This window comes from Anarhichas minor, unplaced genomic scaffold (assembly GCF_050575085.1).
Source record: "Anarhichas minor isolate MPS153535 unplaced genomic scaffold, ASM5057508v1 ptg000026l, whole genome shotgun sequence".
Classification (NCBI taxonomy): domain Eukaryota; kingdom Metazoa; phylum Chordata; class Actinopteri; order Perciformes; family Anarhichadidae; genus Anarhichas; species Anarhichas minor.
In genome coordinates, this window is record NW_027466472.1 from 17,092,723 (window position 1) to 17,108,930 (window position 16,208).

Consider the following 16,208-nt stretch of genomic DNA (forward strand, 5'->3'; position numbering starts at 1 on the left):
TGCACCCCCCCCCCCCCCCCCCCCCAAAAAAAAGGGGGGCTTTTAAAGATACACAGATTTGTCTGCTATTTTTGACCTGTAACACACTAATTACAAACAGCTGATGCAATTGTGTATTCTCTTGCCTCAACATGGTGTAAAGCAAATTAATACGTTTACTTAAGTGTTGTTTATGGTTTTCAACTACTCAATCCTTTTCTGAGCAATTTGGTATTCTGTAAGATCTTTAATTACATGCTGTCCACAGAAATCAGAGGTACATTTTAATATTTTTGTGCCCTTTAATAGTGTCTATAAGTTATTAATAAGTAGCGTATCCTAGGCTAATATATACTTGTTTGCACAGGACGTAACGCAGTATCCTACAATATAAATGTTAATAAATCAGGCTTTTTAGACTAAAGTCTTCATCAATCAAGTCTTCCAAAAATATTCCTTTGGTTGTATTTATTGATCTACAGAAGACATTGACTCCAAAAGGTAACACGTTAATGTGAGAATACCTTTCCAACTCTGTCTCAAGACGTTAAGATATAAAGGCAGACTAAACATGCAAAAAAAAAAAAAAATATGATACACAACACATGAGCTCTGATCTGGTCTCTAAACATGTTTGCTGTTACAAAATGCGACATGAAAAATATCTATAACTTGCAAGTATACTATAGGCCTACTACACTAAAACTTTCATAACCTAGCTACAATTGCTTCCCTGTCTTTCATCGCCACGTCAAATCAATTGAGGTTTACTAGAATCAGGATGGTTGTTTCCAAGTCGAGCAGTTTACGAGGCATCCCTGAATGCGTCAGGAACATGAGGAGAATGATAGTAGCGGTGAGTCCAGCCTCTGGGTGGGGATTTGTGTGATTGATGGTCGCCTCCCGAGAGTGTTTCATGGACTCGCCCCCTCCCTCTCCCTCTCCCTCTCCCTCTTGCGCTCTCTCCCTCTCTGAGCAGGAATGTGGAAACGGGGAGTTCAGTCAGTCAGCGCTGCACGTTTCTGCACCGCACGCGAGTGAATAATTGACCTCGGTTAAATATATTGATGAGGAGGAAGTGATTTGTGAACGGTTTCTGCGGTCACTTTTTTTTTTGGAAGGTGGGAGGATTAACATTCTTCGGTCGAACGCATAATTCCCCTTCTCTTTTCCTCGACTGGAGAAAAGTTTGCTTTGAGACCCAACACAGCTGGAGTCAGCGGATGGGAATAACCTCTCAGTGGACACCGAGCGCACCTTTATTCCGGAGGTCTCCCAACATGTAAGCGGTCTTTTTCCTTTTTCTTTATTCTTGTTTTCATGATTTACATTCCGGCGGTGTGAGCACTGCGATAATACAGCGTGTCCCGCGAGGTAACGAAAAATCACTGCGATGTATGTTCCTGTAGTCGCTGCTCCTGCAGGGAGTGTTTCCTCAACTACATGTCCGGTTACTGTTGTACTTAATGGGTATTGCATGTGTTATTATAGTCCCACAGTTGTTATAGTTTCGCTCTGATATGTGTATACTATCGTAGTAAAGTTTATTATATGAATGCTATTGCTGTTTTGTAGGAGAGATATTATAGGACAGTATAGCCCCACCTGATAATGTTCCATTCATAGGCTACCTGTTGGGAGCTGGTTGTTATTATGCGTATTCAGGGCTGCCTTGAAGGTGCGGAATTTTGTGAACTAACTGCATTCCTGTGTGATTATAAAGGAAACAGAGAATAACTGTTCATCTCATCTTATCATACTTGAGTTGATAATGCATCAGCCAGAGTTTGATAATTGATTCAATTCAATTCAATTTATTTTTGTATAGCCCAAAATCACAAATTACAAATTTGCCTCAGAGGGCTTTACAATATGTATTTGACATCCTCTTGTCCCGGAACCCTCACATCGGAACAGGAAAAACTCCCCCAAAAAACCCCTTTAACGGGGAGAAAAGAGGAAGAAACCTTAGGGAGAGCAACAGAGGAGGGATCCCTCTCCCAGGATGGACAGAAGTGCAATAGATGTCATGTGTGGATAACTGAATTACAACACATTCAATGTATGACAATTGTGATGAATTGTGTTTCCGAATCGTATTGAAGATATTGAATAACTGTGCCTCTTATTAAACAAAGTCCAGTTTTGTTTAGTCTACTTATCTGCTTACTTCATCATTTAGGAAAAATCTTTGAAAAGAAAAAAAAAATAATAAGATTATTCCAAAAGCCAACAACTTGTTCCCACAGATGACTTTTTTGTGTTGTCTTCTCTGTGTCTCTTCCTCCTGACAGGGACCAGGAGTCACTGAGAAGGTGAAGGCTGCTAGTGATAAATGCTCACCGCGAGGCTTCCCTACCACACTGCGACTGCTCATATAACTGCTGTTAGTTCAGTGACTGTGTGAACCGCTCGCAGGCTTGTTTACCATGGCGTCTAGTCTCACATGCACGGGCGTTATCTGGGCCCTGCTGTCCCTGCTGTGCGCTGCCGCCTCCTGCGTTGGCTTCTTCATGCCCTACTGGCTGCTGGGGACACAGATGGACAAGCCGGTGTCCTTCGGCACGTTCCGCCGCTGCTCCTACCCGGTGAGGGACGAGGAGAGGCAGGCCACGGTGATGCTGGAGCAGTGCGGCCGCTACGCCTCCTTCCTCGGCATCCCCAGCCTGGAGTGGAGGATCTGCACGGTGGTGACGGGCGTGGGCTGCGGCCTCCTCCTGCTGGTGGCCCTCACAGCTCTCATGGGCTGCTGCATCTCTGACCTCATCTCACGTACAATCGGCCGCGTCGCCGGCGGCATGCAGTTTGTTGGAGGTGAGTTTATGTTTCTGTGTTTGTGTTCCCCCACCACTAGTGGGTGATTATCATCTGACTGTGGGTGTGCAGAGCCACGGCTCTGGTTAGAATTATGAGGCGATATGGGGGCTATCAAGATCACATGTGTCGTGATGGTTTTGCTTTGCACTGAACGATTCTATGTAACTCCTAAGATGTTTACAGAGAACTGTGAGGGTTTTAATTGTTGTGATTAACTTCTCATCAAACGTGATTTGTTCAGGAACACAAGATCACATTCATGAGGGAACAAGGATGCATAGAAATCTTAATAACCGTGAACATTTCACCTCGGGCTCCAGTTTTCTTGGCTAAGAAACCTGTGGTTAGCCCAGAGAAGCTGTCGTTTCCTCAGACACTTGGCTCCACAAGAAATGGAGCCCGCTTGAAGACATTGGGTCAGTTTACATTTCTTAACTCCTGACTGCAGTTTAAACATAGCACACACGATTCTGCATTCTGAGTCAATATTTGAAAGACTGTTTAAAAAAGAAATATACCACATTTACAAAGTGAATTGTTGATTTCACATTAAGTGTGTTGGTGCCAAAGATGTGTCTTTGGTCTCAATTAAGAAAGCATGGACTAGTTTTACTTCTCTTATGTGCGGCAGATTTTGGCATCAATTCAGATCTTCAGTTCTTTTAGTTCGACTGATGAAATGATTGAAAACCGAGCCAACGTGCCCAAAATATGTCAGCTTGGGTTTTCTGTTCTGGTTTTGATCCTTTAGAGTTGAAAAGAAACCCACGCCCTTTCTCTTTCTCTCTGCACAAATGGAGTCCTGTCCACGCTGAAGCCATGGAAAATGCCTTTTTGTTTGTTTGTTTGACTGCAATAAGTGTATGCGGCTCCGCACGGCACCAGCTTTGTTTATGTGCACTGTTGGCGTGTTCTCCCGGGGAGGCGAGGTCTGAGGGAAGGCTTCCACCGAAGCTGCAAGTTTCTCCGCCCCAGTTTAAGAAGCTGCGGCGCTCCGGCCCTCTCATTAACTCATAAAACGTTTGCTCGCATACTGTGGCTCACCACTCTGCTGTTTGCAATCCCCATCACTTCAGCCGGGCTTTAAAAAGTGATGTGACAGAAAAGCAGGTTGCCTGCAGATTTGACAGAGCTGCCAGGTTTTTTTCCCCAGAAGGATAAATCTGCAGAGGGCCACCACAACGTGTTATGTCCTAGTTCTTAGCTGCTTTGGAACGTCAGTATTAATGATGTATAATATGGAGGATGATTAAGGTGAAGGCTGGTTGGCTTATTCCAGAAATGTGCACTTTTATGTAAGGAAAGCTCCTTTTAAGCTCCAAGCAACCCCATACATAGAGTATTACAGCAAGATGCTATTTTTGGTTATAGGATTAAAAAAAAAAAAAAAATCCCTGTCTGTCTTTCTTGCAGTTTCTCTCTTTTCGTTGACTCACAAATCCAGCACCGGAGTGAATTGAGATGGAGGGGAGAGCGAAGGAAGGCGGGGTCCAATACAAGGGGCACCGCTCGGTTCTTTCTTAACTTGAATGCTGGCGAGCCAAAGGGCAGAGATGTCTCAGAAGGGCTAATTGGAAGTGACACAATTGGGAAGCTCAGTGGGCCGCTCCGTGCATTGTCTTCTACCGCTCGCGAAGAGTGCACAAATGTCAGGGTGAATTGGGAGAGAGAAGAAGAAAAAGAAAGACCTGATCATTGAAACATTCTGCATTCACTTGTTATTAACCGAGAATCTCACTGAGAGATGCCTGGGGGGGGGGGGGGGGGGGGGGGGGGGGGTGGCCATATCGAACTGTGTGCCGAGAGATGTGATCAAATCTCAGCGATTAGCGGGAACAGTGACAGGGACTAAACGAGGAGGAACAGTTGGCATTTTGTTGTTGGCCAGATGTAAAAGAGCCCCGTGGTTCGCCGTGTGATGCCGGTGTCTTCCTCCTTTTGTGTTTCCTCTGCTCCTATTGTCGGCCACTAATGAAGAGTGTCTTACCAGAGAGGCCGGGGGCCTCTGGGCCGCCACGAGGAAAACATCCACTTTAATATCTCCCTGCAATTTATCTCAATCCCAGGGATTAGATTAGAGCAGAAAGGATCTATCAGCGCTTTACCTCATTAGCCGCAGCCCCGGACTGAAAGAGTATACCTTTTAACAATAGCTGTTATTGTTTCTCGTTGTTGTTGTTGTTTACCTCTTGTAATGCTGCTTTCTCCCGGTTCACTTGTGGGCAAGTTGCTCCAGAGCTTGGTTAATTGCTTATGGCAAAGGCCCAAATTTCCTCTCCGGGCCAGAGCGCTTCGGTCTGAGTATGAGACTATGAGACTATGAGACGGTTCTGGCTCATAAATCAAAGGCCTGAGCGCTCTGCACTGCTTACACTAAACAACCGCCTGCGCGGTAATTTCTTGTCTTAGTTATGCAGCGGTGCGAAATCTGTGGCACAGATGGGAGGTTCAGACTTTAAAAGATTTTTGACTTGGATTTGGTTGTTAGGGATTTTGATCCACCCCCCCACCCCCTGCAGAGCCTCGCCTTGTCTTTTGGGTTCCTCATGCACAGCGGGGGGGGGGAAAGCTGTTTAACGTTTGTTTTCCACGGGCTCGATACAAGACCTCAGTGTACCTTTTTAAGTACTTTGTATCTCCCCTCGGCACAATAAGCTGCCTTTGATTTATTCTTTGGTGTCTTTTTCGCTGTTTATTTCCTCTCTTTCCTCTCTGCGCCTGACAGGTGATTTTGTTTTGACATTTTTTGCTATTTGATCGCCTCCCGATGACTGACACTTTGACAGGCTCCGGGAGTGGACGACGGGTCTGCTCCATCCCCAATTAAATATAAGGGATAGTGATGGGAGCGTGGGGGTGCTTTTTGTAATACTGAGTTGCTATTTTCACTTTATAATATTTCTGATTAGTAGGAGGCTTATAAAAGTGAGACGCCTCGTCTGCTCATGGGAGCACTTGGGAATGTTTTCGATATGGCAGGGAAACAAACTTAAAATGTGACTTTCTGAAATGACGGCGGTGCAGTTGGAGTTGGGGGAAGAACACCGTGCCGAAAAAAGGAGACAGTCGGGGCTGGATGCCAGATTTCTAAAAGAGAGTGCTTTAAATTGCTGTCTGTGCTAGAGCCAGAGCTAAATTCAAAGGCACGTTAAAATAGCTATATCGTCACTGTGCACTGATCTGATGTCATTATATACCATTTTTTATGGAGGTCTCTGAAGTTTTGGTGATGTCCATTTAGTGGCATGAATTGCAAATTTAGACCCAGTTTCTACACCCCGTTGCCCTTTTCAAGCCAATCAATCAAATACAACTGCTGTGATCGCCGAAACCGAGTTTCCAAAGGTTGATTTGCAGCATGTGAAGTCCAAATAACATCACAAGTCACATTAGGAGAGGCAGTGATAAAGCATTGTTCCAAAACATGCCTTAAATCTCTAAGAGATATTGCCTTGACCCGCGGAGAATGTCAAATGGACTGAGATCACTTGAGCTCTTGATAAAAATGTCAGGAGATATAGCTGCGCAAGGCTGCAGGAGAAATGCTATATTTTTTTTTATTGAGAAAGTGCTGAACCGCCACGTCCTTCAAATTGAAGGCGAAAATAACAGGACAAACAATATGATGCATTATAGGCTGCAGTTGGCCTCTTTCGGGGAGTTTGTTGGGGCAGTTTGTATGGTGCAGGCAGAGGACGTCTGCTGTTTCAGAGGAGGTGCAGACCTACTGCATACGGTTTTCTGTCCCGAAGGGATGTGGAGAAAAAAAAAGAAGTTTATAACAGCCCAACGTAGCATATTTCACTGCCATACTGCCATAAGGGAAGGTTGCGGTCAGCAGGGAATCCATACAGTCTAATTTTGTCTGTCATTGTTGGGAGAAGTGCCGAGAACTCTTTACAGTTTTAGCAGGAATTTTCAATGCCATCGCTCCGGGATGGGCAAAAAGCATGTTTTATTGATTAGAGACATTTAATGACTATTACATGAAATATTACCCCTGGGTTCTGACAGTCCTTTGATGAAATGAGATTAGAGAAATGTGGGTTTTCTTCCCCATGCATCTCTGCTTTGTGACGCTCCCACGTAAGGTCTTTCAGAGAGAGATGACAAACTCGCAATTTATTTGACATGCGTTTATGCCTCGAACCGCTTTTGAAAACTTGTGAAATGGATTCTTTTTTTTTTGTTGTATTTCTTTAAAGCGGAATTGAAGATCAGCCCAGTGAGAGTGAAAGTAGAAGGCTGGTTTGTCTGAACAAAAGGATATGTTTGTGGGTGAAGCAATGCGACGCCCTGGGTCTATAGCCTCCATATGGTGCACAGGGCCTGTTGGCCGCGCTGGTTGAGTACTCCCCCCCCCCCCCCCCCCCCCCACACCTGCCTCCGGTGAAGCTGCAGTTGATCAGAACCATCAAATAATTGGCAGTGTTGCCTGCTGGGAAAGCTTCTCCATTTCGTTTGCTGGTTGATTGGCTCCGTTCACATCTCAGTGCCAGCATCTCGTTTGCCCACATTGGTGTGCGATGCCAGTAAGTGAACAATATGAAGCCGCAGAGAGGATGAAACACACATGAAATACTACTTTCAACTCCCGGTCTGTCTCACTGAAGTTTGCCCCCTCATCCTCCTGAGTAGCTCTATTGTTCCCCCAGAGGTGACCCGTAACATGTAATACAGTATCCCGGTCATGTGTCACATCTGCCCGCACTACCTCCGTGGCTCAGAGTGTATGTCAAGGGCATGGCCGCGAACGATACATTTAAAGACATGTAAATAAATTACAGATGGGCTGCTATTTTGGCTTCCGCGATGTTGCCGAGGGCTTTTTGGCACAGGAGCGTGTTGTCCTGTTCGAGAGCCATACCAACACAGCCGGGAGCTTTGTCCTTGTGTCGGCTTTGTGAGCTCTTGCCAGCTGGATCCCGCCCAGTCCCAGAATGTGTGCTTCCACTCCCCTCTCACCATCAGCACTCATTTTCGAGAGGTACAACCAAATGAAATCCGCATCCGCACGAGGACGACTTCGGGATGAAGAGCTCATGTGTCCCGGGGGGGAATATTCTGTCTGGGGCAGCGTCTCTTGTCAGTCATGTCGGATCGCGAGACATTTCCGCGACGATGGATAAATATTCCCCGACACGCCTTTTTATCCTTTTACTCCCCAAAAACCTATCTGTATTCCTTCCTCCTCAAAGGCCTGCCAGTTTGATGTGACGATGATGGACTACACTGTCTCATCTGCCATGTAGGCATTGCATAAAGCTAATGAGATAGCACCGGCCCATATGTTTGAGAGGAGGAAGCCAGGCCTTTTCACTACGGACACGAGTCTTGTGTAATGTTTTTTTTTGGAACGCTATCTTGCTCTTCATCGCTCGCGTTTCCGGCCACTGATGGTTATAAAGTGGACGTCTCTTCCTCCGGGTTGATTGATCACCTACAGTGCAGACCCCTTTTGCAACACTCTAATGAGCTCATTGAGCCTGGCAGCTATTTTCTGCTCAACATACAGTTCCCTAAACCCCCACCAACATCACCACAAGGGTGTTTGGAGTCAGAGCGGTGAAACGAAGCCTCTGCACCGCAGGCAGTCTATTCTCTCTAACACTCTCTATCCCCCCCCCCCCCCCCCCCCTCCTTTTTCTAGCCTTTCGGGTTACAGTATTATTTCCAATGCTCTCACTCTTTAACTTTCTATTCCAGCCATGTTTCACCTTTCGCCTAATTATGTTGTCTGTCCACCCCTCTGTGTCCTTCCTCTCTCCTTCTCCATCTCCTTCCCTCACTCTCCTCCTCCTTGCAGTGGGTGTCTGTCATTAAGAAAAGAAAAAAAAATGGATTGGGCCAGTACACAGTGACCCAAAGAGTGGACCTGGGCTCAGCCACAAAGACAGAAAGAGTGAACGGATGAAAGAAAACAAAGAGTGAGACGGAAACAGAGAGAAACAGGGCGGAAAGCCCAGCATCAACAGGGATTTACTTTTGTCAAACAGGAAGTCTGGGCAACCAAAGGACAGACAGAAGGGTTATTTCAGTCTGTTCCTCTGTTAAGTCATTGTTTTCACTGCCATAGTAGCAGGCGTGCTGCACATCGGGTTGTTTTTGTCACTCGGAACAAAACTGTTCCAGAAAACGTGTCTGGTGTGTCTGCATTCGTGCCCGGCATTAATGCGGCTATAAAAAAACCAAGCCAGTTGTGGGGAATAAATTAATTTGGGAAATCAATAAATGATTGCCAAGCAACAATGTCAAACATTTGCTGGTTCCAGGCCAGCAAACCAAATGTGAGGATTCTCTTTGTTTCATTTATCAATGTAACTAAAAAAATCTTTTTTGGTTTGTGGATGTTGGTTAGACAAAATAAGCTCAAAGAGTTAGCCATGCTGGCGGCTGAATGCTAACACCAGCATGGCTACACGATCACAATAACTATGCCAGGATGCTAGCTGTTTAGCAGGTATAATGTTAACCACGTTCACCATCTTGGTTTAGCGTGCTAGCGTGCTAATGTTTAACTCACATATATATTGGAACTCAGGAAGCTAATTCACTTCCTTGTGAAGAGTTTGTTTGTTTCCTCAGGAGATTACCCACGGTGTTCTTCTCTGCTCTAGCAGACAGGGCGAAGCAGTCAGAAAAGTAATTGCTAACACATATCACGTCTTTGCCGCTGACACCTAAAACAGTGAATATGTGTGAACCACAGCTCAGGCAGATGCTTAACAGATGGTGGAGGCTCCGCTCCTCTGTATCACTGGTGACACGCATTGTGGAGGGCATGTTTGGTGTCAGTGCCCTAGCCTGTACTTGCAGTGAGCAACACTTGAGTCACAGGTAGGGATACAAGAATAAACCCCTTTCATGTAGTCTGAGCCATCTTAGGCCTTGTTTCTGTGGCAGATAACTAAACCCCCACTGTGTGAACAGAAACACGAAGAGAGAACAAGAGAAAGAAAAAAAACAGAAAAACAGTTTCCCTTAACTTCCCCACATGTTATGTCTAATTAGAGATGAAGAAGATGGAAAGCCCACATTTGACCTGTTAGACATCTCTGAGGGAGTCAGAGGCCATGAGTCTGCTGAATAAATGAATAAGTATGGATTGGATGGATTGGGCCTGAGTCCTGTGGGATAAAGTAGTTTGCTCAGTATGCATACCCTGTTTTACAGTCTCAGAGGCATCGTGCCTTTAACACTGCAGTTAATTGTACCCTGTTCCTCCTAGTGAGGGGGAATGTGGGGTCAATACTCCTTTTGTGCTGCCTTCTCGTAGGTCAAACAGCGGGCCAGCAAAGAAATAGAATATGGGCTGGATTTGCGAATACAAATGGCAGCGTATAATAGCCGAGATAAAGTCTATTTTTGGCAAAAGAATCCACAGTAATTGCCTATCTTTAGTTTCTTTACCCTCAAACCAAAGATATATTATATTTTACACTTCCCTGTCCCAAAGAGCCATTGCGAAATACCCTCTTAAGAACGATCAACTTTTTCTCCTTTTCGCCACTTTGACTCCTGGATGTCTCATTTAATTTGACTCAGTGTGTCTGAGCATCTCCCGCATCTCATCCCCGAGCGGCCAGAAATAAGCATTAGGAGCTGCACGAAGAGCCAGAGCTCTCATGGGCGGTAATGTGTGGAAAAAGAGTCGCCTCTGTCTCCGGGTGAATTAGATCAGGGTCAGTGTGCAGCTCCGGGACACAAGCTTTGGTCACTCCAACACATGCGGCCGCGCTGCTAGACAGCGAGGACAGGTGAAGGTGGCGTAAAAGGCAGCTGGAGATGAGATCAGAGGAGGACGGGGGGAGTGGTGTCACCTGTGCACTTGTCCGTCACCAGTGGCCCTCAGTCTGTTGATCACTTTGTGGCGGCGGTTGCATGTGTGAAAGGGACATGTGCTCTTGTAAAGTGTGAAGTTGTTGCTTCCTGTGTCCATTAGTGTTTGTTTGAGAGTGCTGGTAGTTTAGCCTGCATGAGGCCGAGTTTATTAATGTCCCGTGTGCTGAGGCCAGGGCCTGCCTTCACTGTCTGCCTTAAGTAATGCTGGGAATTTAGGGTAAATATATTCTGGTGACCCCCCCCTCCCCTCCAACAAAACTCCCCCATCCTCACAACCAGTTTAATTTGAGGCTTTTAATGAGTGCGTTTGCATGTGTTGCACAAGAGAAAGTGTTAGAGTTGAATAAATTCCACAGCTTCCCTCTTGTTGTCGTTGCAGCAGCGGGCTAAAATCTATATTTAGCTTGTGATCGTGCTAACAGAGGCAAGGATTTTTCCGTTATGAATTCATCCCATATAAATTAGAGGCGCCAAGGCCCTTGAGAGAATGAGCGTTTGTGTGTTTTAGTGATCAATACAAATAAGAATTCCTTTGAAGGAACGGTCTGTGCATTCTGGCTTTTTTTGATGCCTTGCAGAAACACACCATCAAAGGCACCTTGGCGAAGCAAAATGTCACTCCCGTCATTATCATAAAATGACAAACCCGTAATTGTGCCGCATGGAATTATGTCTCAGGAAAAGAAAAAAAAAGTGCATGGCTCAGTTTTTATAAGGCTGACACAAGCTGAACAATAATCTCCATTTTGTGGCCCAGGTCTCTGCTTGTGGAGACTGGGGAGGGTTTAGTGTTTGGGTGGAAGGCGACACAGTGTGATTCCAGTTCTGCTTTGCTTCCCAGACTCTCATTCCAGCTGGTCAGCTGCAGTTGGGTGTCTCCCCCTTATAGGATCTGGTTTCCACAGCAGCAGGGGGTGCAGACCCGAAGCAGAGAGAGACAGGGAGGGAGGATCAACATTTGGAGAAATCCAAGAGTCTTGTAGCTGTCAGGGTTTTGTTGCTTAAGATAAACAAGTTAAGCAACAAGTTGCCTTTAGATTCAAGAATACAACACACCACCACCATTCTGCTGATTGGAGTTTAGCTCAAAAAACACGTTTTTAAATGTGTATTCAAGCCTCAACAGTTAAAGAGCACTTTGTTTACTGGCCTTGTGAGCCCAAACGAGAGACGAAAAACAAAACCTGGCGAGAGAGAGAACCTGAAGTCAAGCATTTACCCCATCTAGCCAGCAGACAAAGGTTGTGAAAGTGCTCTGGAATAAGAGGCCCCTGAGATGAAACGCCCGTAAGACAGACTGGCTGGATGTATTTTGAGCCGCTCCGTCCAAAATGCTGCCCTGTGAAAGCATAACGCAGGGTCTCTGGAATGCTCCAAGAGAGCTCCATCGCAGAGAGAGCCGGAGGAGGCTATAAACAGGAGAGCAGACGTGCTCTACCCATATTTGTATGTGTTTGGGTAGATCAGCAAGAGCCGAGGGCCTTATATAGGGTTGTTGTGGAAAAACAGCTTGGTGGAAGAGCTGCGCAGACCTGTCTGAGGTTGGGAAGCGATTGTTAAACGCCATCCAGAGACAATTGTAAGACATGGAATAATGTCGGAGTTCAAACCTGAGGAACTTGTTCGGACAAGTTGTGTCAGTTACAAATAGCTGTTTGGTAGGTGGTGATAATGATATCAGCAGCGATACCTTATCTCTTTCCTCACCTGCCCTCCATGCCCGCTCCGCCCCCTCCCCTGCCGCTTCCATGCCCTTTATTACCGTTAGTCACATTATTCTCTTTTCTGTTTTCACTCAAGTCTTGCTTGACTCATGTGTGTGTTTCCTTTGCTTGAACAGAAACAAAATGACACCGAACACTGAAATGAAAAGCTGCAAAGTTCCGCTGCTTTCCAAAAGGGGAGCACGGGAACAAAGGTACTCTTTGATCCAGCAGAGTGACTTTGCTCTCTGCACCAATTCTGTCTCTGGACCAGTCTGAGCCCCTTCCCCCCCGGTGTGGTTCTCCCAGGCCTGATGAGCCAACTACACCCAGTCCCTGGCCCACGGGCTCGCCGGGGGGTCACCATGGCAACGGCGACCTGGCTCTAGTTACCGTCACATCGGAGTACGACCGAAACTTATCACGGGAGTGATTGAGAGTCACACTGTGACCGAACCCCGGGCTTTTTAATCACATATTCCAGCTATTGCTGCTCTCTCCAGCGGGAGAGGGTGTGGACGAATCAAAATGATCAAATGTGACTTATTCTCTGGCTTTATAGACTCACCAACATAATGAAAACAACAATCATCAGTGTGTAGCTCCAAGATAATACAAACACTCCACCGCCACCATCATTTGTATGCTTTGTCTCATTTAAAATACATTGTCGCCAGAAAGAGTAATCTAACTCCATTCAGAAGCGAAAATGGGATCAAATTATTATTATTTTCTGGCAACGGTTGTGCGGTTCTAGTATCCAACATCTGAAAGAAGTATTGATTTTTTCTTGTGAAACACATGAACCTCAATTTTAGTCTCTACAACCAAGTGCTGTAGCATGTAAGTGCCATTGCATGGGGAAATTGGAAGAGAACCTCAATGTTTGTTAACAGACACAACTAAAGACAAAAGGTGTCACCTGTTCGGGTGAAGCAGAGGGGAGGATTTGTAATTACAGAGTGATTCTACGTAGAGCCATGCCCTTGGGAGGTGAAGCGTACTGCTCCGCTGCCAGTGATATCACTCACATCTACTTATCTCCAGCACCGCCAGCTAAGACTTGATCATTAGTGAATGTGTCGCTATCGTGCCCGTCCTGATCGCGCTACTCTAATGCCGGTCCTTTGTTGGCATTCCCCTCAGGGCAACTCCCTTTCCTGCCTCCCGCTGCCTCCCGTCTCTCTGCTAGAGCACGTATAGAGGCAGGAAAAACGAAAGATACGGCTCGCATTAGAAAATTGTCAGGGGTGGCTGCTCGAACGGAAGTTGGCTCTTTCACAAGGCACGTATTCATGTGATCATTTCAGACAAATAGAAGGAGATTCAGCTGATCGCTTGTCATAACAACGTAATTTCAGAGGCCGTCTAGAAGTCAGTGTTATTTTTCCCAACAATGCTGGATCTCTGCGAGATCCGCCGGATCAGGAAGTGAAGTCCTTCAAAAGCTGTTCTGCTCAACATGTTCCGGCCTGACCGTGATGGGCTTCGCCATCTGACGTTTGACGATAACCACAGAGGAAGTGGTTGGCCGGAGTGTGCATTTTTTATTTTATTTTTTTTCCAAATGGGAAGCACTCAGCTTCACTCATGACGGATGCCGAATGGCTCGTCTTGTCCAAAGAGGGAGATAATAGAAGCGGAGAAGTCAGGCACTCAAGGCCTGCTGATAAAACAGCAGCCATGCAGCAGAGTGGACAAAGAGTAGCTTGTATTATTTTGATCGCCTCCATGATATCTGATTTTTCCGTGTGTCCCGCCCAGAAATGAAATGTTACCCAATGTCGGGCGTTTTTTCCGCCTCTGTAACTGCATCAGCTCTCTGGAGTGAGGTGGCAGAGGTGGCTATTATAGAGGGAGGCGACTTTGACATCCGTCATCCAGTAGTTGCACTGCCCATCACCCATGAACAGCAGTGACATCAAGGTCAGTCTGTAAGCCATCCGGTAAAACGACCCAGGCTGCATGCACAAAATGTCAATAAAAGCAGAGACACAGAGACCCTGCAGTACCCTTCTGGGTTTTGGCCACTAAATGTCCATTATTATCTCAGCGTCTTCCCCTCCAGCCAGTGTCCGGAGCTCTGAGATCATTTGGCTTCCACTTCCATCAACAATGCAGTTGAAGATGAGTTATCCATTATTTTCTTTTGCCTGTCAAAAGAGATGAGAAACAGCTGAAAAGCATGTGGCCTTGTTGGCTGTTGATCCGTGCTGGAAATGTCATCTGGGATACGAGCAGGATTTTATTATGTATCTTGGTGAATGCATCCCGTGTGATCAACTTTTTGGATCAGACTGTGAAGCAAGAGCTGCACCGTCTTATGGAGATTCAAGTGGCTGCTCTGCAGTCTGCTCTGCTGGAGAGACTGGTTTATCTGTCTATTCTACAATGCAGTTTGATTAGTAGGGCTCCACTGACCCGACTGTTTCAGTCCAGATACTGATAGCCATGCCAGGGCTATCGGCCGATACCGAGCACTGATCCGATACCAGTGTCTCTCTACAGTGTAAGGCAACATCAGGCGTGGCTTAAACATTGCTTCCTTACATTTGTAAAATAAAATGAACTGTTATTCATTGTTGAAATAATAAGACATGCAACAGTAACTTGGTAAAAAAATCTCCAAAAGTGTAAACCTTTTTATACAGGAATTACATTTCCAGTATATAATAGTAGATAATAGATATAATATATATAGTATATAAACAGAGAAGTGAATTGAGTAGATCAGCCCGTTCCATAGATTTCTGATCCAGCTATTTGAGTCAGTATTGGCCCAATGTCCGATATTGGTATTGGCACATCCTTATCGACTAGTTGATGTAATCAACAGATTTGTTAAACTGAGTTTTACACACACATAAGCACCACTTTAAATCTTGTGTTAACTAGCAAAGTGCTCATAAGATCCTCAGAAATAAATCATTCAGCGTGAAAAAGTTTCTCTCTAAAGCTGCCAGCAGTCATTTAACTGTAAAGCATCAATATAACTATATTAAAAAGCCCATTTAGGATTGAAAATATGTTATAACGAGACAGGAAAAAAAGAAGAGACGAAAAATGTCACAGTTTTCAAATGAAATCTCAGAAGACTGCTCTCCCAACGGTTTGTAGCTTTTATGTGCCGGTGAATCTCACAGTCTCTGCCCGTTCTTCCGGCTCGCAACCCAAAGGAAAGGGCATGCTGAAGCAAACATGGCAAATATATGGTTGCTGGTCAATCCACAGCTTTGCTCTCCATCCTCCAGAGACACTTAGAGTGAAAGACTTGAGAGGAGCCGAGCACTTTTTTTTCCCTGAACATTTGTCGGCCGGATACCGGCAACTGGCGCGTGGAGATTTCCCCGGCGATATCCATTCAGTTTGAGAAGAGAGCATTTATACCACACGTACGCCACTCCAAACTTCAAACAAAAAAGGCTCTGGTGTTTTACAATTACTTCCAGCGTAGTCACTATGAGATCGTTTTCCCTGCTGTACCGTGTGATGGAGGGATAGCAGCCCACAGTGAAAACCTGCATGGGTTGATAAGAAAAAAAACAGATACACAAATGTGATGAAGTAACTGATTGGTTCTTAAATACTTCTTTGGGCAAGAGTTTGTGATTTCCTTGATGAAAAAAAAAGAGTTTTCCTTCTGAAATCGTGTCAGAAGCTCCACTGAGTTTTCACAAACATCCTCTTTCTTGGAAGGCAACTGAACAAAAACAACATTTCAAAAGCAGACAGCTCGTATCATCTGGGATTTTTAAAGGTGTGATGTCGTCGAGCCAAAGTATTCAAACAGTCATCCTTCCCGCCTGCCTATTGATGGGCTCTCTCTCAGCAGGGTGTCGCCGAGTCAGGAAGACACCTGCCCTAAGA

General features: G+C 45.5%; 1 protein-coding gene across 1 annotated transcript in view; it reads left to right on the top strand.

Moving 5' to 3' along the window:
- The first annotated feature begins 2,335 nt into the window (after positions 1-2,335).
- Positions 2,336-16,208, top strand: part of LOC142959653 (LHFPL tetraspan subfamily member 6 protein) — a 37,644-nt gene continuing 23,771 nt past the window's right edge. Inside the window, exon 1 of the mRNA XM_076101034.1 lies at positions 2,336-2,793. Within this exon, the coding sequence (XP_075957149.1) occupies positions 2,409-2,793 (385 nt within the window). The 5' untranslated portion in view covers positions 2,336-2,408. The remainder of the gene's footprint in view (positions 2,794-16,208) is intronic.